At 28.9% G+C, this 23,454-nt stretch overlaps 1 protein-coding gene across 1 annotated transcript in view; it reads right to left on the bottom strand.

Moving 5' to 3' along the window:
* Positions 1-23,454, bottom strand: part of LOC119662132 — a 38,389-nt gene that overhangs the window by 2,093 nt on the left and 12,842 nt on the right. Inside the window, exon 2 of the mRNA XM_038071688.1 lies at positions 13,697-13,882. Coding sequence (XP_037927616.1) covers positions 13,697-13,882 — 186 coding nt within the window. The remainder of the gene's footprint in view (positions 1-13,696; positions 13,883-23,454) is intronic.

Below are 23,454 nucleotides of genomic sequence, written 5' to 3'. Positions count from 1 at the left end.
GAAATATAAATTTATTTTTGCTTTAGTTTCTAAATGTTAACATAATAAATAAGTAAACTCGTCTATAGTCAAATTTGCTAAATTTATTTAAAGCGTTTTTTATTAATAACAGCATAAATATTGCTTTTTTATCGTTAACTTGTTATATATATTTTTTTATTTTTGCTTAATTTTTAATTGATTTTTACAATATTTTATGTGGGCTTTGACAATATTTCATAGATCAAGTTTTCAGTCGCAATTTACGCAGAAAAGTGCTTGTTAATGCGTCTCCTAATGGCAACATTAAATGTCAAAAACGTCCACATAAATTTTGGGAAAAATTACATACATTTTAATTACGAAATTAAAAATTTTAAAATATTATCTATAAGTGTAAAATATTTTAAATTGAACTTGCATTTTAATATTTTTACACTAAAAACTATATATATATATATAATAAACCATAATGTGATTCTAAAAAATGTATAAAATAAAAATCATGTAAAAAATAATGCCTCTACAAACAGAAAAGTATTAAAATGTAACAATTAAAAATAAGGATTAATTAATTAATTCAATTAATCTACAGCTGGTTTATGATTTCGTTCTAATATAAGCACAGCAAGTGAATTTGTTAATTAAAATTTTCACAGCAAAGTAACAAAACTCCAAAAAAATTTGGAAACATAAAAATCAAGTACAGCATTGGCTCAGTTGGTTAAGGAGCCCTGACTCTGAGCTGCAAATTTGGCAGGGCAAGAGTTCGATTCCTGGCACTTCCTGTAGTCTCAAAAAATTATTTACGAATAATTAAATACAAGAAATATTTCTAAAATTACTGATGATGTGATTTTGGCAATACTCAAAACAACCAAAAATTCAATTAATTAAAATAATATAAAAATGAATTGTTATTGTTGTAGAGTGAACACTACTTTTTGAAAAATCTCTTTAGAAAATATCTAATAAATCGGAAAAAACTGTCAAACATATTGACGTCTTTGAAAATTATTATGTCCGATGAATTGTGACGTCCTTTTAAAGCTATACTGCACTGTATTCGAAAAATAGATTGTGCACTTTAAAAATCTGAATTTGTGATCCCATGTCTATTGAATATTATACGATCCAAAAAAATTCAAGACCTTTCTAATTGTATCGAACCAAAGTTTTTTGTGAGTTTTAATTTACCAACTTCCTATAACAAACTGTTTATAACTATGTTACAACAGTTTTCAGACATTATATACGAATAATTTAATATATATAAAAGTAATCCTAAGACGACTAATAACAGGTATTTGGCAATACTCGAACAGCTTTATGATCAACCAAAAATTCAATTATTTAAAAATAAATAAAAATTTTGTTGTTACAATTTACTGTTGATATACTGTGTATATTAAACTAGCATAAAAAAAATTTTAGGATTACTTTATTCCACATATAATGTACGTTTAGTAAATATTCTAATCAGGGATCCAAAATTACAGTTCACTTACTTTTGTTATACACGTATACTAGGTTAAGAACCTATTATTAATTACAGAGTTAAAAATCATATTTTATAAGAGTATAAATAAAATCTTATTTCAATATGTTAATTTTATATTTTTTAATGGAAAAACTATTATGCTTTAGCTTTTGATTAAAAAAAGTTAAATCAATGAAAATTTATACCGTAGTGATCAAATATATGATATATATTTAATATAATTCTTCAAAAACAATGAATCGTAAGTGAATTAACTTATTTTAAATTGATACAAACTTTGAATATGGTCAACGTGAAATATGTCTAAAGTTTAACCAACACCAACCATCACAGAACTAGAACCTTTCGTTTTAGAGCAGTGGTTCCCAACAGATGGTTCGCAAGATGGTTACAAATGGTCCGTAAATCAAATTTAACAGGAATGGGTATGATGCTTATAGTTTGCCCACTGAGACCTCAGTTATTAGAAAATAAACACAAAAATATCAACACGCAATTAAATACCTTTTATATAGCCTATATAATATACTTATATAGCTCATTATACATATACCCAGAGATGCATAGAGCATATTAAAATAATCATACAGTTTATTATTCTTGAAATTAGTGGTTGCTAAAAACAAAAAAAAACATAGTGGTCTTCAGTCAAAACAAGGTTGGAAATCACTGTTTTAGAGGAATGTTTACTGATAGCAAAAAATTTAGTATGGCTCTCAAGCATTTCATCAGATATCGTGAGTTATATTTTATATGAAATTTTAGATTTCAAAAAGTTGTGTTCACAATGGAACCCACATTCGCCAACAATGCAACAAAAATATATTAGAATATGACTTTAAAACCAACATCTAGAGAATTTTAAAAAGATTAAATAGAATTTTATATTTCATTTCATCATTATAAATAGAAGTTGGGCACACCACCATTAAGCATTACTCTAAATCAAAATAATGAGGCTAAGAATTGTTGAAAACTTGACTTTTCAGTTCCAAAACGAATTCGTGTCCAAAAATTATATAAAAATGTATTAGCTTCAATTTCTTAAATTCAAAATAAACTTTGTCGATAAATTAACTCTAAATCGGAAAAGTAATAAACTACGATTCACGCTTAAATACAGTGGCTATGTACTAACTACACAACTTGGAAGAAGAATTTAAGAAGAATTTATAACACATGTACTATAAGTGGTATGTATTAAAATTACTATGGTGTGCGCGCTATCCTCATAAATTGAATATATAATTCTCATTAACTTAAAGCTTCATGACATATATTTTTATAGGAGTTACATATGTTTCATGTATATTTTAATAATGGGATAGTAAATTATCCAATGGTGCATTTAACGAAGTTCGCAAAATTGGCAAAGAAAATTGTTTACATATATATTCTATATATTCTTACAAATATATTCGATCGAAAACTTATAACACGTATACTACCATATAAGTAGTACGTATTAAAATTATTATGGCAGAGTTTTGACAATCTTTAAAAGAATGCATAGTATTTCTATCTCAAGAATATAACTTTAAGCAAATCTTAAAAATACCTATAAATAAGTCAAATCTAAGATTTTACTCTATCCGGTATCGCTAGACACCAAAAGTTGTATCCGTGGCTTACAAGAAACTAAACTAAACTATCCTAACTTCTACTATTTAATACTTTATACTAGAAAATAATAACCATAAAATAGTTGCTTTTGATATTTATAATCGTCATCATCATCTGTGACTATACAATCCAAATATGACCTCAGCCCATTTAACAACAGTCTTCCCTTCTTCTCTGTTTTTTTTGATTTTGTTTTCCAATGTCTTATGTTCATTTCTTCTAAGTCCTGCTGCACATTACTAATGTAAGCCAAAGACTTACTTTAAGCTTCGTCAAAGTCTACAAGTGTTTCTCACCCTTGAGTTTATTTTTTATTATACGACAACACAATGGGCCTTTACGCCTAAGTGGATGTCTTAAGATCATCGATATAACCTACCTACCTAGTAATGTATATTATTATCTATTATAACTTATATTTTTATAAATTTTAAAATTTCTAGAAGTAATATAATGGAATTGAATAGAAATATGACAGTATTCCATATTTATTGTATTGTATTTACGAATACAAAAGCATGTATGCACTTCAAATGACTATGTTTAACGATTTTCACTGATTGAGAATATGAATCAGTACTCCCACGTCTAAATCCCTAATAACATGTTCGGCAATTAAATTAATCATAATAAATTCAGTTTAATTATCTGAGAAAATAAATTTAAATATTCATTTCCGTGAAAGATTCATATAATTTTTAGTCATAATTAAAAAATCTTTACAAATACTAATTTTTAAGATTTAATGATAAATTTCGTTATTACAAAATATTTTTAAACAGAACTGCAACTATTCAAGCAAAAATTCAGGCATGTATGGAGAAAATATAAAATTTTTTGTAATCGCAATTTAGTTATAAATACAGCAAAATTAAATATTTCACATATAACCAAATGGATGAGTAGCAATTCTTAGTAAAATTTTATGTATAACATATATTCAAGTTGAAATTTTCATGACAGATACATAACCGTCTTCAAAAAAAAGATCCGCAAATTAAATGCGATTGAAATTTTTACTAAAGAATTCTTGACTTGATTACTTTACGCCAAACATAAAGCAATTTTGTTTTCTTGCCTCACCATGTTTTTTCTTCTTAAATAGAAGAATGTATACATATATGTATACTATGTATTTATGTATAAACACATTCAGTTAGCGACTTCTTAAATTTCTATAGTCTCACCTGTGGCTTAAAGATAAAAGAAGAAAGACTCACACCTCTACTCTGTCACTGGCTACACAGGCATCTATCGTTTTAATGGACTCTCTTCCTTCAGTATCTTGCAGATATCGATGGAAAGTACTCTGGACTTTGAAATTTCACTGAGAATTTAAATATATACCATATAGCTCATATAAAATCACTTTTTCAGTTTACACTATTTTAAATGGATGTTTAGCATCCGTTTTGATGAAAAAAACCAAATTCTTAGCATAAACTATTGTTTTCAATAAAGAGATTTTTATCGAACAGTAGTGAATTGCAACAACAAACATTTTTTTATTATTTTTAATTAATTGCATTTTTGGTTGATCATACAACTGTTTCAAGTATTGCAAAAACCCATCAGCAATGGTCTTGAAATTATTTATTTTATTTTATTATTTATAAATAATTTTTTAGAATTGCAAGTATTAATGGTTCAACTCGTGCCCTGCCAAATTTACAGCTCAGACTCAGTGTTCATATATGTTTAAACTTGGAGTTTTGTTACTTTGCTATGAAACATCATTCACAAATTAATTTGCTGTGTTCTCATAAACCAGCAATAGAATAATTAAATTAATTAATTATATTTTAATTGTCAATAGTTAAATTTCAGTACTATGTTATATTTTTGTGTAGGTGTTAATAATTACATGATTCTATTATTCTCTCTTTTAAATAGAACCAAATCTAGCAACGTAATACGGAAAAAGTCATGCTTATGTTACTCCAAGACTTGCTTAGGCGAAACTGGAAATTAGATTTAACTTCTTCAACATTGAAAGTGAATGATATACTACTTAAAAATTATAAAAATTTTTCTTGAAGCTTTTAATATCTTGTCAGAAATAAAATGAGTATAAGATATTGGTACCGGTTCTTAAAATGTCTATAGATTTTGCAGTAAACTAAAATTCTAATGATGGCCCAGTGTTACCCTGGGAATGTAATGGAATGAAGAAGAAGAAAAGTTTAATGTTATACAAAGTAATGACACTACTTGAAACCTATTTAAAAATATTCTACTACAAACTTATCAGTTAGCATACGATTATTACTTATTCATAAAAACATTTAACTGCAAAGTAATATTGTACTGATGGGTAGAAGGAAGAACCCATCAATAATTTTACTCAGAAATATTCACACTCTTTTAAGGTTCATAACAATGTCAATGATGGATTTCTAAGTTTTGTCAAATTCAACAAATTCAATATTAGTTAAAAGTTATTAAATAAGACCATATGAACCTTACAAAGTAGCCATCTGCCTGGAACACCAACTGGAACTTACAGAAGATCCATTGATGTCTAAGAAAAAGAAGTTAATTATTCCAAGAGAAAAATCAAACTTTACTATAAAAGCATGATAAAAACCCACTATCATTTATCACTCTGGAATGGAAATTATAAAATAAATATCATTCATCAATTTTAATACATATAAAACGCATATGGCACTCAATAAAATAAAAAGATTGAATTTTAATTAAATTGATTAAATTGGATTAGTGTATGAAACTTAGTTTTTAACTATTTGAAAATTAATACAGTATGATCTCGATAATCCGGGCACACAATAAATTTCAGATACTACTTTTATGTTCACTGTGATCTGAATGATCTAAATTTACTTTCATGTATTCTATTTATTTTATGTGAAAAACTTTGAGGTCATCACATCGGGCAATAAGTATGTCCCAGTGAAAGTGCTGACAATTATAGCAGCAGTCACCCTCTTAACCTACCCTAACCTTTTGCGAACTATTTAGTTAGCTAGGCAGATGAATCCGTAGAAGTTACGAGCAATGTTCCCTTGAAGATCCTTAAACCGACTATTTAACTCTATTTTCTTCAGTTAATTATTAAAAAATTGGAAGACACTTATGTCATGTGCTATTTCCCGATCAACCTGATCTTCATAAAAATACATAAAGCAGACCTCGGGGACTCTTTAAAACAAAGCTCAAAGGTTAATTGTGGTAACTGTGGAAAGTTGGAAAGCTGGTTAATCTAGCCGTAGTACAACAAGACCAATACTCGTTGTAGGTTGTGAAAATTGTCGGGAAAGAAAACAGTGAAGCATTGTTCCTACGATTACTGAGCTTTATGTTGCAGAAGAAATAGATTCTCGGGGAAGCATTTTTTTGACAGTTTGTTCAGCTGTTCATTGGTAAGGACAAAGATCTGTAAAATTAATTAAATTCAACTCGATTTTTTAATTGTTTTTATTACTTTATAACTTTAAAATTTTAAGTGTTTTTCAATTCTTTTTTATTTTCAAAATAGTTTTATAAGATTTACGATTTTTTCCCAAAGTAGTTGATTTCGGTTTTCCTACTGCAGAATCGATTTGAATTGCATCATTTGCAGTGCTCCAACAACCTTTTAAGGCTTCTTATTATTTATTTTCAATTTTTTATTGCTGCGTTCATTGAGCAACATTCAATGCGACTGCCGATCAACAACAAATACGCACCTGCAATTAGTTGCTCGTTTTGCCTATTTCATTGTTGGCAGTTTTTTATTGTCGCTGTTGTGGCACTTAATTGATGTTGCTTGAATTATATATACGTACAGAAATGAATTTTGACTTGGCAACGTGCAACATGTCACCAATAGTTAGTTCGATTTTTGGTGCATGCAAGTTCAGTTTATGGCGATTTTTTTCTTGTTTTTTGATTAGTAATTAAAAGTTTCCAAGTTTCCATGTGGTTTTAAATTTAATTTCACAAAAAAAATTTACTTAAATTTTACGATAAAAAAGATTTATTGATAATTAACAAAGACGATAATTTCCGAATATGCCTTCTATCTGTACACTCTTTTGAATAAATGGACGTCCCAAAGATAAATCAACTCATCGCCTAGAAACAATTCGTTATAGTTTTTCATTCAGGTTTCTCCACTGTACTTATTATCAGACGCCTTATAACACTCAGTTAGAAGCTGTATGTCAGAGAGTGAGAGAGGGAAAAAGGAAAAAAGAGAGAGAGTGTGTGAGATTGATGCAGTGGAATAACCTAACATATGAAATCAAGACTACAAAGCAGTGTCTGATTGCATTTACCTTTGTAAATGCCAACAAGAGAAGAGAGAATATAGAGAAGAACAAGGACAAAGAGATGCATATAGTACGAAAAAGAGAGAGAGAATAGAATGGATATAGTGAAAAGACTCAACATATGATATTAAGTTCACAAGGCACTGTCTGACACCATTCACATAAGAAAATACCAACGAGAGAGGTGAAACAGAGAGGAATAGAGAGAAAGAAAAAAAAGTGAGAGAAAAAGAGAGAGAGGAAGAGTTGTAAAAGTGAAGTGAAATGACCCAACACATGAAATTAAATTTACAAGGCAGTGTCTAATTTAATTTGGTAGATACTAACGAGAGAAAAAAGAGAGTGAAAAAAAGAAATAGAGGGAGAGAAAGAAACAGAGAGGGATAGAGAGTGTGGAATAGATGCGATGGAATGAACCAACACATGCAATTGAGTTCATGAGACATTTACTTGGTGAATTCCAACGAAGAAAGAAGGAAAGAGAGGGAAAGAAAACGGGAATAAAAGAGAGGAGATGCATTGAAATCAATCAGACAGTGTCTGAGTGCACAATACTTGTATATAATCTAAGTTGACTCACAGTTTGTATATGGCATCGCTAATAGTTAATTGTCAACTACTACGTAATAAAGCTTTTATTATGTTGAAGATTTTTAAATCGTCATATGAAATCAGAAACTAAGGATATATATTTACAAAGCACGGAGAAAGATTATTAAAGTAGGACTTAATGCTCCCTTTATATGAGGAATATTCCCACCCACCTAACGGAAATGATCAATAACTCGAACACTTTTATTTTCATCATTCAATAAATGCAATCAACAGAACAGATTGCGCCTGACTTTAATACAAATTTTCTTCTATATATAATGTTTAATTTTTATTATCAATTTATCTTTTATTCTTAATGATCGCATGAAAAATAAATTGAATTTTAAAAAATAATGAATAATGATTTTTTAGTAATATTTTTAACAAATAGATTCAGTTTCAATTTCGGGTTTATATGAATATTAAACTTAGAAACTTATTTTTATTTTGTAAAATAATTTTCTAAGTCTACAATGAAGTAGTAGTGCAATTTTACAACTGCACCGTTTGAGATCTCATCGTCTCTGTCAGTTAGTGATCGCCTCAATGCAGTCTATTTATGCAATCAAACTGTTTTTGGTGCAAACCTTGAACCTGGTTTCTGATCTTTTCTGATAAGTAAAATATTATTTTATACTACATTTTTTATTATATAAACAATACATTAAAAACAAATATTTATTCTACGTTCTACAATAAAATTAAATTCAAATTAAATAACATATTATTCAATCCTTAGCATATAGACGAGTTCAAAATAAGACTACCAATAAAATTGTTAAATTCATATTTGTAAATTTTTGATTAATTATATAGTAATAATTCGTTTTAAAAAAAACTAAAATTTTCAATATAAAAATAAATTTTATTAAAAGTATATTTATTTAAAAAAGAATAAGAAGTTTCACCTCTTCTTTTTTAAACCATGATTTTCTTTATGCAAAATTTTTACCAAAAATTTACAACAACATCAGTATACTATGAAACATAACAAAAAATTGTATACAAGACAAGATAATGTGCCTTTATCATACATACGTTCGATTTCATATAAATATATTCATTATCCATAACTAATGACCAGAATAATGCGTATAAAGGATACCGCAATGTAGCATCTCCAAAATTTGAGCGCACTATGCTACTAAATATGTTTGTAAATCTGCATCTAATTCAACCGCTGCATCTAATTCACCAATGGATCAGAACTGTTTACTTACTAAGTTGGCTATTATATACGTATCCTAGCCCGCGTTCAGTAACTTCCGTCAGCCAGCATGATCAGTGGTTTACTGTCATCAGTTAGTAGTTTCAAATGCCTTAATATCGTTTATCATCAGATCCTTCCAAAGATAAAGCGGACATCCTCTACCGCGTTTTCTACCAGCGGGTAGAAAGTTAAACACCTTCCTAACCAGTGTACTTTCTTTTATTCGCAAGATGTGATCAAGCTAGCAAAGTATCTAAATTTCTATACGCTTAACTATATTTATGTCGCGGCATTTTCCACACAGCTTAACGTTCCATCTAATTCGAGACTCGTTGTCTACGTGTAAGGGGCTATAGATCTTATAAAGAATTTATGACTATTGTTGTAACGTCTTTCGATGACTGTTGGGATTTATCCAAGCTTCGGCACTATACAGCAGAACAGAATAACCAGTTGGTGGAATCAACAGATTTTTGTAATTTTTATTTATTGATTAGCTATTGGCAAGACTAATTCTTCATTTAGTTTCTAGACTGACCTCGTTTTTGGTGTTTACATTAAATGAGTAGTACATAACTAAAAAAGAGGCACTGACATTCATAGACCGATATTTAAAATACACTATACAACCACGCGCTTGCAGCATAACCCGCCCACTCTACTACACCCATTCTAGTACACCCATTCTACGCCCATGTTTTCTGGCTAAAATAAACCTAGTCTGTTAGGTTTTAAGCCTCTCGCTCAGATTTCTCTCCACTGATTACTGGAATAATCGATTCATTTCAAAGATGTGATTTTAGTAGGTTCAAATTTCACACTGTGGCTTTTGAAAACTTCTTCACAATTTCTCAGGCAGAAGTGTGTAATATAAAAATCTGTGCTTAGAATGCTTTAGACGTCAGTACAAAAATGGAATACCATAAATTGGATCGAAACTACTAGTATGAACAATGATATACTTATATATAAAATATTCAAATTGATACTTGCAAACTAACAATAAATAAGTTGTCGAAGAACAAGTGTGGTTTTAATAAATACTCGATATAATGAATCCTCTAAACAACATACATTACAATAACATTCTATCCTAAAAATGAGTTTCAAATATGGAAGCCATTTGAAATAACGAAAGACGTTGACTTTATATATTTCGCGTTAAACTGAGAGTCAACTATATAGAAAATATGAAGTATGTAAGTATATGGAAGAGGAGGACTAATTCTTTGTCGTATGAAAAACCGTTTATGATAAAGTTAGGATTAATAACAATCGTGTGTATACAATTTACCCCAACACACGCTCTACCAATACTTAAGATGGATGGGTGGATGGGTCATCGCCTATAATAAATAGACGCCTTAAACACACTATTTTGTTTAATAAAATAAAAATTCATTAAAAAATATTTTTTTAAATTTAATTGCGTAGCCTTAAGCATTCATAACAAATGAAATAAACTATAATGCTACTTGCATTAGTACAAATTAACTGAATAAGTTAATATCAGTTGCAAATTTCAAATAAGTGAATAATAAGATAGCAATTTTCTGATTGTAATTGCAACATCAGAATTCCATCAACTATTCGAACGTTTTATTGGAATTTTATTGCTGAGAGGCACGCAATAAAAAAAATTCAAAATCAAATCGTATAAGTCAGGTGTCAGCAATCTTGTTTACACGACACCATTTCTTCAAGACCATAAAAGATTCCAACAAAAACTACATATGAATAACCAATGAGATTACTCGTTTATTATTGGTAAAGATTGTATGTTGTATGTCTTCAATTTATGCTTTAGAGATACTTTATAATATATACAGTGAGACGTATTCTTTATAGACATCCTATTTTTGTTGATAGATTTTTCAATGAGTCTTTGAAACGTATTCTTTATAGACATCCTATTTTTGTTGATAGATTTTTCAATGAGTCTTTGAGACGTATTCTTTATAGACATCCTCTTTTTGTTGGTAGGTTTTTCAATGAGTCTTCATAATTTTTTTATACAAGTAAAAAATATTTTCTCACGAGGTCCTATAAGAGTAGATTGTTTTTTCAATATAATGGCAATTGAAGAGCTTATAATTTTTCTGTCAATTAAATCCATTTCTCTGTTAAATTTGAAAAATCATCACTCAAAGACTTACATCCAAAATAAATATTCAATAAAATTTTCGTAGAGTGGTACTCGTACGCTACACAATTAATAGGCCTCTGTTTCTCCTAATAGAAAATATCTCTGTTAAGAAGAGAAATTTTTAGAACATGAGACCCAACGGTATTGATTCAACCGCAGATAGTGATTTGAAGTAACTGATAGCAAAAATTCTTCAAAACAGAGAGACGGATCATATTGTTACCGTCATTAGTGACCGGAATAGAGACATAAATAAGATTTCTGTATTGCATATTTGGGTGCACATGTTTTAAACTTTTTTTGTTTTAACGAGAATGTGCTAATATTGTCAGTTATTAAATAAACCGTAGATTTATCGTAGCAATTATATGATGACCACATTGATTTAAAAATGGTACTGTGGTGTGAACACTTAAATTATGTTATCATCTAATTAAATTTTACGACCATAGACTATGTATAGAAGTATTTGATCATTGACCAAAGTCGACAAATCAACAATAATTTGAGACTTGGTAGCAAACGCTGAGTGTATCATGCATTAAAACTGGGACTTAAGGTTTACACTTACAATTTTGTGTCATGTGTGTGGTCTAGCGCAACACAGTTGGTGTTCAGATATTCAATAGACTCTTACTCATCACAGCAGAATCTGCAAATATTTGTGTCAGGCCACAGGCGTCGTGACCTATAAGTACACTAGAGAGTGACTTTAGACTCTTCTTGTTTAGACTGAGAACGATGATTGATTCTTTAACAAGTTTGGAGTTATAGTATGTATGTATCTCAAAAACCTTTATTAAATGTATCAAGAAGCTTAAAAAATAAAATATCTCTCTAAAAATATTTGATTCATTTGCTTAGAGTGTGTTAGCCTATATATATATATATCACGCAGAAATTGGTATTCTGCGAATTGAATATTTTTAAGAAAAAACGGTTTCTAGATTTTTTGTAAAATGTTCAGTAAACATGGTTTATACTCATACTAAAATCACAAATTTAAAGTAAGTCAATATAAACATGAACATTGCATTCATATATGTAGAATCTAGATAAAAATAAAAATTTGCATTAACGGGGTACAATGACAGTTACACCGTAGACTCTAGTATATAGTGTACTGGTATTATAATTTAATTAGCCATCGTATAGGTGTGTTGAAAACATCGAAGGATTGAATTGTTCAACAAATTTGATAACAAAAATTTATGCGACATTATGCAATTATGTAAATTGTTGCAACGACAACGACAACGACAACAGCAACAGCAGCAGCAACAATTGCAACTGCAACAATTGGTGAATTGCAATTAAATTCCTTGTCCAATACAAAATAAAAAAGTGGAATGAAATGGAAATGCCATGCACCGCAATTATCCGACTGGTTCAAGAGATATTAACCGCATGATAGGCCCGACAAACGAACTACATTGCCGCACATAAATTGCAACAAATTAGCGCCACATGCAGTGCGGCGTGACTGCAAATGTCGCAGATGTCGCAGAAGTCGGGGTGTTTATACGGCGGGAACACACTTCGCAAGCATGCAATTTCGATTTCGTATGTTTCGTATGCGAGGGCTGAGAGAGCTGAGAGGCACATGGGACGGGACATAAACGCGGGTGTTGTCGAGATTGGAAGTGATTCTTTTTTGTTGCTGTTTAATTTTCGTGTTGCAGCTGACATACTAGCAATGATAATAAATTTTAATCTTGTTGACATTTGACTACCACAATAGCAAAATTTGTAGAATATCACTTCGTAAAGAAGAAATAATGTTTAGGATGAGTGCATGTCCAAATAATAACTGCATTCTTAATTGCAATTGCAATGCAAAAGTTCGTTTTCTTTGTAAAAACGTAATTAAATCAAAATCATCCATTTAAAAGTAAATCGTTAACAAATTTTTTTAATATTATTTTGAATTCATTTGAATTCACTTTAATGATTTTAAATCAAAATTTATAATTTGTTTTTTTTTTTTTTTTGTTTTTTTTTGTGTTAATTAACATTAAATCAGGTGCGCCAATCAATTTCATTTCAATCATTAAGTCATCGCAGCAAATATTCAAATGCGTCTAAAATGTATTAGCCACTGAAATCATTTATATATTATTTACAATTTTTGTTGGCCATAAAAGTCATCAAATATATGACAGAGAATTTATTTCCATTAGACTAATGCATTGACTTTAAAATTCATGACACGCTTTGAGCAAAATATAAAACTATTTACATGTTTACTTAAGATAGTTTTTACGTCCACAGACATAGTCGCGATGTACTCTGTACTCGTATCGATATTTACTTACATGGTCGCACTTATTACAAATTCAATACGCAATACAATTTTGCCGATAACTCACCTTCTTGCACTAGTTTTTTGCAAACCGGACGTGCATTGACTGATTTGACACCCACTGAATAAGTACAGTTTACATAACTCCAATAACGTTGCTGGTCGGTTATGAATTCGGGTTGAAAGGGATCGTTACAGAATTCCCCATTCGAAACATCGGTGGAACAACGCCAACATCTGAGAATCGCATTTGCTGTAATGAAATAAAAGAAATGTATTATTGACATATATTTCTTGGTGTAATGTTACCATACTCAATACATTCTAATCTATTTATAACGTATAGAACTGTTCAAACTACAAACATTAAATCTATTCATTAAATCTATTACCATTATCGATACATTTAAAAAACCTAGAAGTATTATTTACAAGTGTAGGATAGGTTAGGTTGAGAGGGTATGTGACGATATAATAGTCAGCACATTCACTTTTAAACATTCATTATAATTATTACATTCTAAGCTATTTAGATTGTATAGAACTGTTTAAACTACAAATATTAAATCTATTCTTAGGGATAGAGTTAGCATTACGTATACATTAAAAAACCTAGAAGTATTATTTATAATATAGGATAGGTTAGCATAGAAGAGGTTATCTACCGATATAATAGTCAGCACATTTAATAGGAAATATTTATTGCCTATTATTATGTCCCCAAAGTTGCTTTTATGACTAACCATTTGACTCTCCACATAAAACTAAAGAGAGTTCATTTTTTATTATCTCTGCCATTTAAGTGAAAAAATGATTACCAAGACATTTAGATCGCTTCATCTGTAGTCCTAAACAGAGATAAAATATATCTATTGTCCTCTGTGATATCCTCAAAGTTGCTTGCAAGACAAATATTTTGGAGCTAACGAGATCCGAGAACTCCATTTTCATGTTCTCAGTCACGTCAATGAAAAAATGACCTCCAGGACATTGAGATCACTTTATCTGTAGACGTAGACAAAGATATAGAAGAGAGTTGATAAATACTATCTCTTCGTTTCTTAACCGTGGCAACAACCAAATCTTTTGCGGCCGTGATGGTGAGTATTTCTGTGCTCCAGAACAATTTCCACAACAGGGTAACTCATAAGTAAAGATAAGTACCAAGTAAATGATTTCGATAACATTTAAAAGCATTTAAAAGCTTCTCTAATCATTTCATCTATTATTTTGTCGCATTCAATACTCTACTGATCAGAAAACCAGTTAAAAGAAGCCATTGGTAATGACAACGGAAGCATCACTCCTAGCTTTCAGAAAAACCATACGCTCTAACCTCATACTAGTTAAATTGACCTATCATTTTGTTAGAGAAATTTTAGGTGATGTAGTAAAGAAGATATGAAAATCAACATGTTGTATGGTTGAACCAACATCATACGTCGAGAAAGAATATCTTAAATTCAGATTTAATTAAAATCAGGTTAAATCAACTATATTATTTTACTGAGTGTAGTAATAAAATCGAGTATTGGTGTTGTGAAGTCTGAAACATGTGGTATGTTGGAAATTATAATCGTAGAAGGAAAATTATTTTTAAAGCAGAATTGAGTTTAATCTCAACCAATGCAATTATATCTGCAGTTCTCTCATAGAACTGTGAGCGCAGATTTTAACAATATACTGATATTTTTCATTTTTAATAGTCTCGAAATGACTCCATAATAAACTAATAAGAAAACTTCCATTTTAAGTATGGTACTGTATGGACCAGTAAGACTTAATTGAATTGGCCAGCTTGACTAGCTGATCACCTAATCTCCATCATATTAGTTTAGATGATATTCAATATTATTAAAATTTCATTACTGGCTTGATGAGAAAAGTTACTCTGACCTATTCTATTGTATCAGGCGTAATCAGATATCGAACTAGTTTTACAAAACTTTAATTATTTTTAAAAAATTGATTCAATGACATCCTCCAAATTTTTAGATGTCTGTTATGTGTCTTAATAGAATTTCTCAAATCCTATTATAATGAGTCCTGAAATAAAATCTAATACAAAATTCTAAACTTTTTATTCTACCAATCTACATGATCTAAGAGTCCTTGTCACAGCATAACTTTCGGAACCAATATAGTCATCATGCACTTTCTTTAATAACTCTTTAATTTTATTTGAAAACTAATAAAGTAACACATAGTACAGTCCCGTTGAAACCAAAACTGTTCAAAACGTGTTCTTTCCACATATTAGTTCATGTCTCTGGTCCGGGCGCTATTGGCGTTGAAGCTCTGATCTCTTTACTTAAGAAATATTCTCCAATAAATATACTATAACTATTTGGTGAAGTTAGTCGCATTAACGCCATCGTATTGTGTATTTTTCAGTACAATTGGGTCTTCCTTACACTCCATATGAAAATTTTTTAATTCAATAAATCTACTGAAATAAGGGTAAGTTTTATAGCTTCATGGATTACCACTCTGTAAACATTTTATGCCAAAAGTTTATTTTGGAAGTAGCTCTTCACATGATGATTAGTCAATGTTTGTTTGTATTTTATTGAAATATAGTATCACTAAACTATTTGATCATTATCTTGATCTTATTATTGATCTTATTAATCGCCTTTTAAACAAAACTTACTTAGAGACTTAATGAAGACCCTGTGCAAAGCTCAATATGGTAAAATTAACAATGTGATTTAATTATAAAGGAGTGAATTTGAATTATAATTATGAAAATTATGCTACCTTAATACCTATAAATCAAAGTAGTCACATAAATGCCTTAATTGTATAATGTCTTAATTATTTATGAATCATTATTTTACTCTTTATATAACGAGTTAAACTCACGTAAAATGCCAAGCTAATGAGTTTAATGTTAGCTTAAGATGCCGATTTAGATAAACAACAAATACACAAGTCATTTTTTTTTCATTAAATGATATTTTTATTATTTTTATTCTTCAATAAAAGCTACAATTTTTTTTAAGATAACATATTTACGCATATGTCAATACTAATGCACTTATTCATTGCACCCTTCAAACATTATGCAGACGGCATAACACTGTGTTATAATCTTTGTAACGCTTAAGATATGTAAGATATGTAACTGAAAAAGTAGATTATATTTTACATATACTTGTAGTTTGCTAATGCTAAGTTTATTGTTATAAATTAAGTAAGTCACTAGTCCCCATTACTACAATTAACAAGCTAAGCCGTATATACTTTTTAGCTAACAGATCCCGAGAAAGTGATGAGTCCCTATGACATGCTTGGATACCGACAATTATAGTTAATAATATTTACATTTGTGTTTGTTTATAGCAAAACTAAACATTCTTAACTGAGTCGCAATATACATTACTAATATTATTTTCCTAATAGATACTTTACATTCAGGTGGATGATTTCGGAGATGTACGAGTAATTAATTATACAATAGAAGTTACCTATATTACAGAGTTACCGTGATTCAAATTCGGACGCGTTTCTATTTAGTCTTTTCCTTTGTATTATCTATTTTATTATAATTAGTCCATCTTATCAAAGGTAGATAAAAAAAAACAGCTTAGTTATAAAAATTAATATTGCTTTCTAAAAATATTAACTTAACTAATTCAAACATCTATAAAAAAAAATTTTTTTATTTATAAAATAATTTTTAATAATGAAGACCCCAAAAACATAAGTAATTTCTAGACTCATGATTAGACTTTATTTATTTATTTACCTCAAATATGTATTGTATACCAAATATAGTCAAAATAATAGTATGAAGGGTATTTCAACTCCTATCTAGTCAATTTCAATTGAGTTAGTTATTTTTTATTTTAAGTGGTTAAATTTGAAAAGTTGCATAGACAAGTCATTCGCAAACTAAAGAAATATAAAAAGATTACAGAACAAAAAATTAAATTGTAAAAATTTCAAATGACATTGTCCAATACCCAAAGCATACTGTCTTGTGAATTTGAGTGTCTATTTAAATAGGCCTCCTATAAAAATGTCAAAATTTTCAATTACAAAAAATAATTTTGTCTTATAAATCAAGACTTTAATAGCTAATATTCAAATATCAAAATTTATGTAAATATAAAAAAATGTAATTTAAAAATAATTTTCATTTGATTTATATTGTCAAATTAGTCATAATTTAATTATGAGATTAGCTATGATCTTAAATTATATTATTAAAATGGTTTTATTCAAAATAATGGCAATAATAACTGAAAAGCAATAATTTTATATAGAGTGCTAATCAGGGATCGAAAATAAGATTTTTTTAAAAATTTTTAAGAAAACAGGCAGCAATATACTCATATTTAGGTATATGGATATCATTGTAACAACTTTTATCCTTAATATTATACATGCTTTGGCGTTTCAAAATAAAAGTCAAAAAATAATAATTAAATTTTTCTTTATATTATATTTATCAAAAATAATTATTATCATGTGCCTTTTATTTTTCCACGCAGAAAAAACTCTTACACTCTGCTTTTTATTTTAAAACGCACAAATAATTTTAAAGTTTGCCTTAAAAATATAAAAATCAGGAATGACTTTTATTTTTGAACACAAAAGATAATTCACACGGCATGCCTATTTTGCATGATACAAAACGCGTTTTATATTTTCGTTTTTAAAAACATTAGTTAGGCCACTGTAAGCTATATTTTGTTTTGAAAAACAAAATTTTTGGCTTATATTTTTAAGCCAAAAATAACAATTATTTGTGCGTATTAAAGTAGAAAGCAGAGTGTAAGAGTTTTTTGTGCGTGAAAAAATAAAAAGCACATGATAATAATTATTTTTAAAAAATATAATATAAAGCAAATTTAATTATTTTTTAAGTTTTATTTTAAAATGCGAATGATTAGAGTTATTTGTTTATTTTTCTTTTTTTAATGATAACTGCTACGGTCCCAGGTGGGAATTTTAGATTATTGCAATAGTGTCACTACCACGGAGGTATCAAAAATTGTTCTAACCAACTGTATCACCGCTTTTAAATTTTTTTAAAAAAAAATGTATGCACTTTAAATCAAGAGTTCAATAATTATAGGTTTTAAATACCATTCAAACTATAAAACAAAACACTCTAAAGGACGTGAAGAGGAAAAAATAATTATTCGAATAAACTGACTTTTTCATATATACTATAATACACTTAATAAATGGAAATAGCATTTTTTTCTATTAAAGTGGAAACTTGATTTCCGTTCATTACGCTATTTAACCCTATCAACCCTGTCAATTCTGTTTTTTTAATACTAATCACTATAACAACAATAACAATAGTTGGTACCTATTTGTGCTAATTATAGTAAAATCAATTAACAACAACAACAATAAATTATTACCAGAAAAAAGTAAAACTTTTAATTGTAATGAAAATATATTTAGACTTGAATAATTAGTTCTTATGACCGAACACAGAAACTTAAACAATAACCAACAGTGATGAGAAGCCATTGGGAGCATTCTCGAGAAAAATTCTCTGTAAGATTCAAGATCCCGTACACCTTTACGATCTCGTGACGAATACTAAACTAGAAAGATCTATGAGTTGTATAAACGGGCAGATATCAACATTATCAACATTGTTAGGCGCATAAAAATGCGCAGGATTTGTTAGCTGGATAATGATAAAAATGCTTTGACTAGAAAGTGAGTGGAAAATAAGATAAAAGACGTCCATATTTTGGGTAGAAGAACCAAGTGACAAACGATATAGACATACTCGATACTATAGTCCATTTCATTAAGGGAGGCCACTCGCATTAAGAGAGAGGAGAACAAATAAACTTCGAAACTTCGGCTATTGTTACATGGAATTCTGTAAAATAATAAAACAAAAATATAAACTAAATAATAAGCTGTTATTTTGTTTATTTACTTCAGCCTTTTATTTATTAAAAAGAAATCATTAAACTCTAAATCGGGGTAAAGATAATTATGTCAATATTTAGCTTATAAAATCGTTTTTATAATACAAAAAAATGTACTTAATATGAATGTACTAATGTCACGTATACGACCTGTAGTCACTTTTAAAATATTTTACCAGTCTTATTCCTTATAGCAAACTACTGTTGTTAATTTATATGCACTTACATTTGAGAATGTATCTTGATGTTTCTAATACTATCACACAGAACTGACAGATATTGTTCACTAAGAGGTCAACATTTTTTGCAAGAACCAACAACCTACAGAGGTGACAACACAGCAAACTTGGTTCTTAGAGAATAATATCTACATCTTCGGTAATATCTTGTTTAAAACCACTGAAAATATTTTCTCTGAATACCTGAAACTGATCAGCTGTAGTTTAATTCAATTTGTAAGAGTTCTAAATCCTTTAACTTCTTTTTGGTCTATATAATAAAGTTTTATAAATTATAAATTAATTTATACATAAATTAATAAAGTTTTGCACAGAACTTAAATTTAAAGAAAATATATTATTTTTTTATATAATATCTAAATTTATGATTTACCGAGTATATGAGATACCGAGCATATCTGAATACGACTAATTGTGGAATACTTATAATATTGTATTATAAATAAACAGTAATGGGTATAATGATTATCAATCTTAAAGCAAAAACAAAAAAAAACCAAACAAAGACAACTTGTAGGCTTAATTTTAGATCATTTAAAGCATGATAAAATACGATACGTATTTCCAGACGTTCTAGTTCTTAACTTTTTCTTTAAAGTGGATATAATTAGACTTATTGAAAACTTTATTATTTACATGTATAAGCTTAACATTACAGTCCTGAAGGAAAAATTTATATTTCAACCACTTCTATTAGTCGCTATCTACCCGACACCTCTATTATTCAATCTTTTATTCCCAGTATTTTTACACGGAGCATACTGCATTAAACCTTTCTCTTTTATATTAACTTCTTTCACTGTTTGACACTGTGATATCACCCTATTTCGCTGCTCTGTTGGCAAAGCATTCTACCTACGAACGAATCAAGTTCTAGATTAATAAATCAAGTCCCTACTTTTAAGCAGGAACTTATGAAAATTCTTTCTATCTTAGTAGTGTAAGTTCTAATATATAACAGTTTTAGTTTAAGCGCGTCCACTATAATTCAATCAGACCCATAAAATATTCAATATATTTTATAATATTTGTAAATAACGATTTCACTTTAGTAATATGCGGTAGTTACCTTATGCGGTATACCGGCAATCCCTAGGGGATCCACTTAGTGTTACCGTATATAGAGGAAATTCAAGATTTAAAACCAGCTAGAACCTTTAGTGAAATTAAAAATACTTTTTAGTAAGAGGCCTTGTAATTGATCCAGATCCTCAAGAAAGGGAGTTCCTGAAGTGTTGAGCCACTGCTGTGTATGAGTTGAGCAAAGACAGAGTATATAAGTTGCATTTTTATCGCTTTCCTCAGAACTGCAATAGGTACGATTAAAAGGGAGATTTAATCTTCTACTATGATTTCTTAATCTGCAGTGCTCTGTAAGTAAACCTACCATAAGACTGTTATCTCTACCGGGCATTTCAAGTAAAATATTGGAATATAGAATATTCCTTTTAGAGGAAAGTGGTCAGATTATAAAATGCGGTAACTTAAGTTTTAGTACTAACTTGAGTATAAATAAAGTCAGCAAAGTTAATGACTTCTGTGTGACTTAAGTCAGAAGTCAGACTTTAGCTACGACTATAAAATCGAGCCTAAGTATTAAGTTTTACAAAGTTGTTAATCATTAAATATTTAAATTTATATTAAAATACTTAAATTTAATGCTAAATATTAAAATTTATTTAAAAAATTTTTTCAACTAATTTTATAACGTAATACTTTATAAGCGGGTTAATTGATAAAATTAACAAAAAACTATAATTTATTATTTATATTTAAAACAAATTATTTAATTCCTTGAAAATGACTAATATCGGAAAATATCTTAACACAATCCAAATCACTTATTGGTACCGATGACAATAGGAGATACCAGGATTGTATGGACCTATCAAAAGAAAAACTTTGAATCATCACAGGAATCCTAACGGGAAACTGTACACTAAAATACCACCTTGCGAAACTGAGTATATATACTAATACAAACTGTAGATTCTGCGAAGAGAAGGAGAAGTCAGCTACTCATGTGCTTTTGGGAATATATACCCTTACGCAAGAGGCAATAAAACTCTGTAAAGTAGGTTCTATACTATTTTTTATTGCGCAACAGAACTTAGAGACTTACTCTAAACCCAGAAGGGAGTACAATAGACCCGACGGTCGCAGTGCCATATTTCCTAACAATAATAGTTTGTAATTGTAAAAATTACTGATTTATTTTTTGCTTCAATTTGACTTGTTAAATAAATGAACAGATATATACAAATTAAAAACTTACTTTTTAAAATTATAAATAATTCTCTAGTTAATCTACCACCACACATCAATATCTCTTCTTGAAGAAAATTTTGGATCATTATTAGGATTATGCTTAATTATTTAATAGTTGAACTGAATAAAGAAATTTTTTTGTTTTTGTTTTGCAATTTTATTTAAAATCTATCATTTTATAACAATAATCAAATTTAATTAATACCTTTAATACATAAGAGAAACAATAAAAACTTCCCATGAAATTAACTGTTGCACACTTAGCATTTAAGATCTAATTACTATTCTAACACTTATATCACTTATAAAACATACAGCTTAATTAAATATAATACAATTCTCTTCTTATACTTATCGATTTTATCCTAATATATAACTATAACTAGTTGAGTCAGTGCACTTGAGCACTTTTACTACCTATTAACTGCGAGGTTTCTTTATAAAACCTCTCTACGCCTTGATTGGATTATTGTTTATCACTTCATCAGACTAAGCAATAACTGACTTTAGATCTGCATACCTCACCGAGGAGCCTGTAACCAATCTGAGATTCGATAACGCGGTGTTCATAAGCGTGTCAGTTTTTGTAAATAATTTCAGCGCTCTATGCTTTATGTATTTTTTGATCGGATCAATCTTGTGACCCCTGAAAATGCCCTAATATACCATGGTACCTTGAAGAGTCTTCTCAGAGTCTGAGTTTGTACGATTTCTAGTTGGTGATAAAATTACCTATATAAAAAATTTCTAAAATTGTCTCCGGTTCTATAAGGTAAGTCTAGAAAATTATTAATAAAGAAAATGTATGCACAAAACCATAAATGAATCTCTAGACTTTACTTAGCAAACTGAATATTATAGTGAATATAAAAAAAAGCTGAGGTATCTACTTAAAACTTCATTGGGTCCCAAATCAAATTAGCCTGCCCACTGAAACATCATGTGTTCTGCACTTTGGTTAAAATTTGAAATAAAATATGAAACACAAATTAAAAATAATTGGAGTAAATATTGAAAAGCATTAATAAACAAGATTAAAATTATTTAATTCAATTTACGATGGGCAGTTCATGTACTCGCACATTGCGTTCACGTTTTGTGGGCTTGAATTATCATTATTAATGCATTAAATCTTAATTTCAATTAAAGCTTTTCAAAATATTTCTAAACGAGTTTTACGCAGTCAACTCGCTACTCACCAACAAAAAAAAATTAAACAAAATATAATTTAAAATATTATAATGATTTTCCCGCAATTGAAAAATCAAAATATATCGCGAAATATCGAAAGCCTATGAAAAATATTAGATAATTTCGTTTGTCATTACAATCGCTTAACTTAACCACCATTTTGTAAACGATATGCGTGTCGGTCGCCGATTTGGGACCGCTGCCAATTTATTTCC

This window comes from Teleopsis dalmanni, chromosome X (assembly GCF_002237135.1).
Source record: "Teleopsis dalmanni isolate 2A chromosome X, ASM223713v2, whole genome shotgun sequence".
NCBI lineage: Eukaryota > Metazoa > Arthropoda > Insecta > Diptera > Diopsidae > Teleopsis > Teleopsis dalmanni.
Note: the sequence above shows the minus strand (reverse complement) of the source record. Positions and strands in the feature narration are given on the sequence as shown.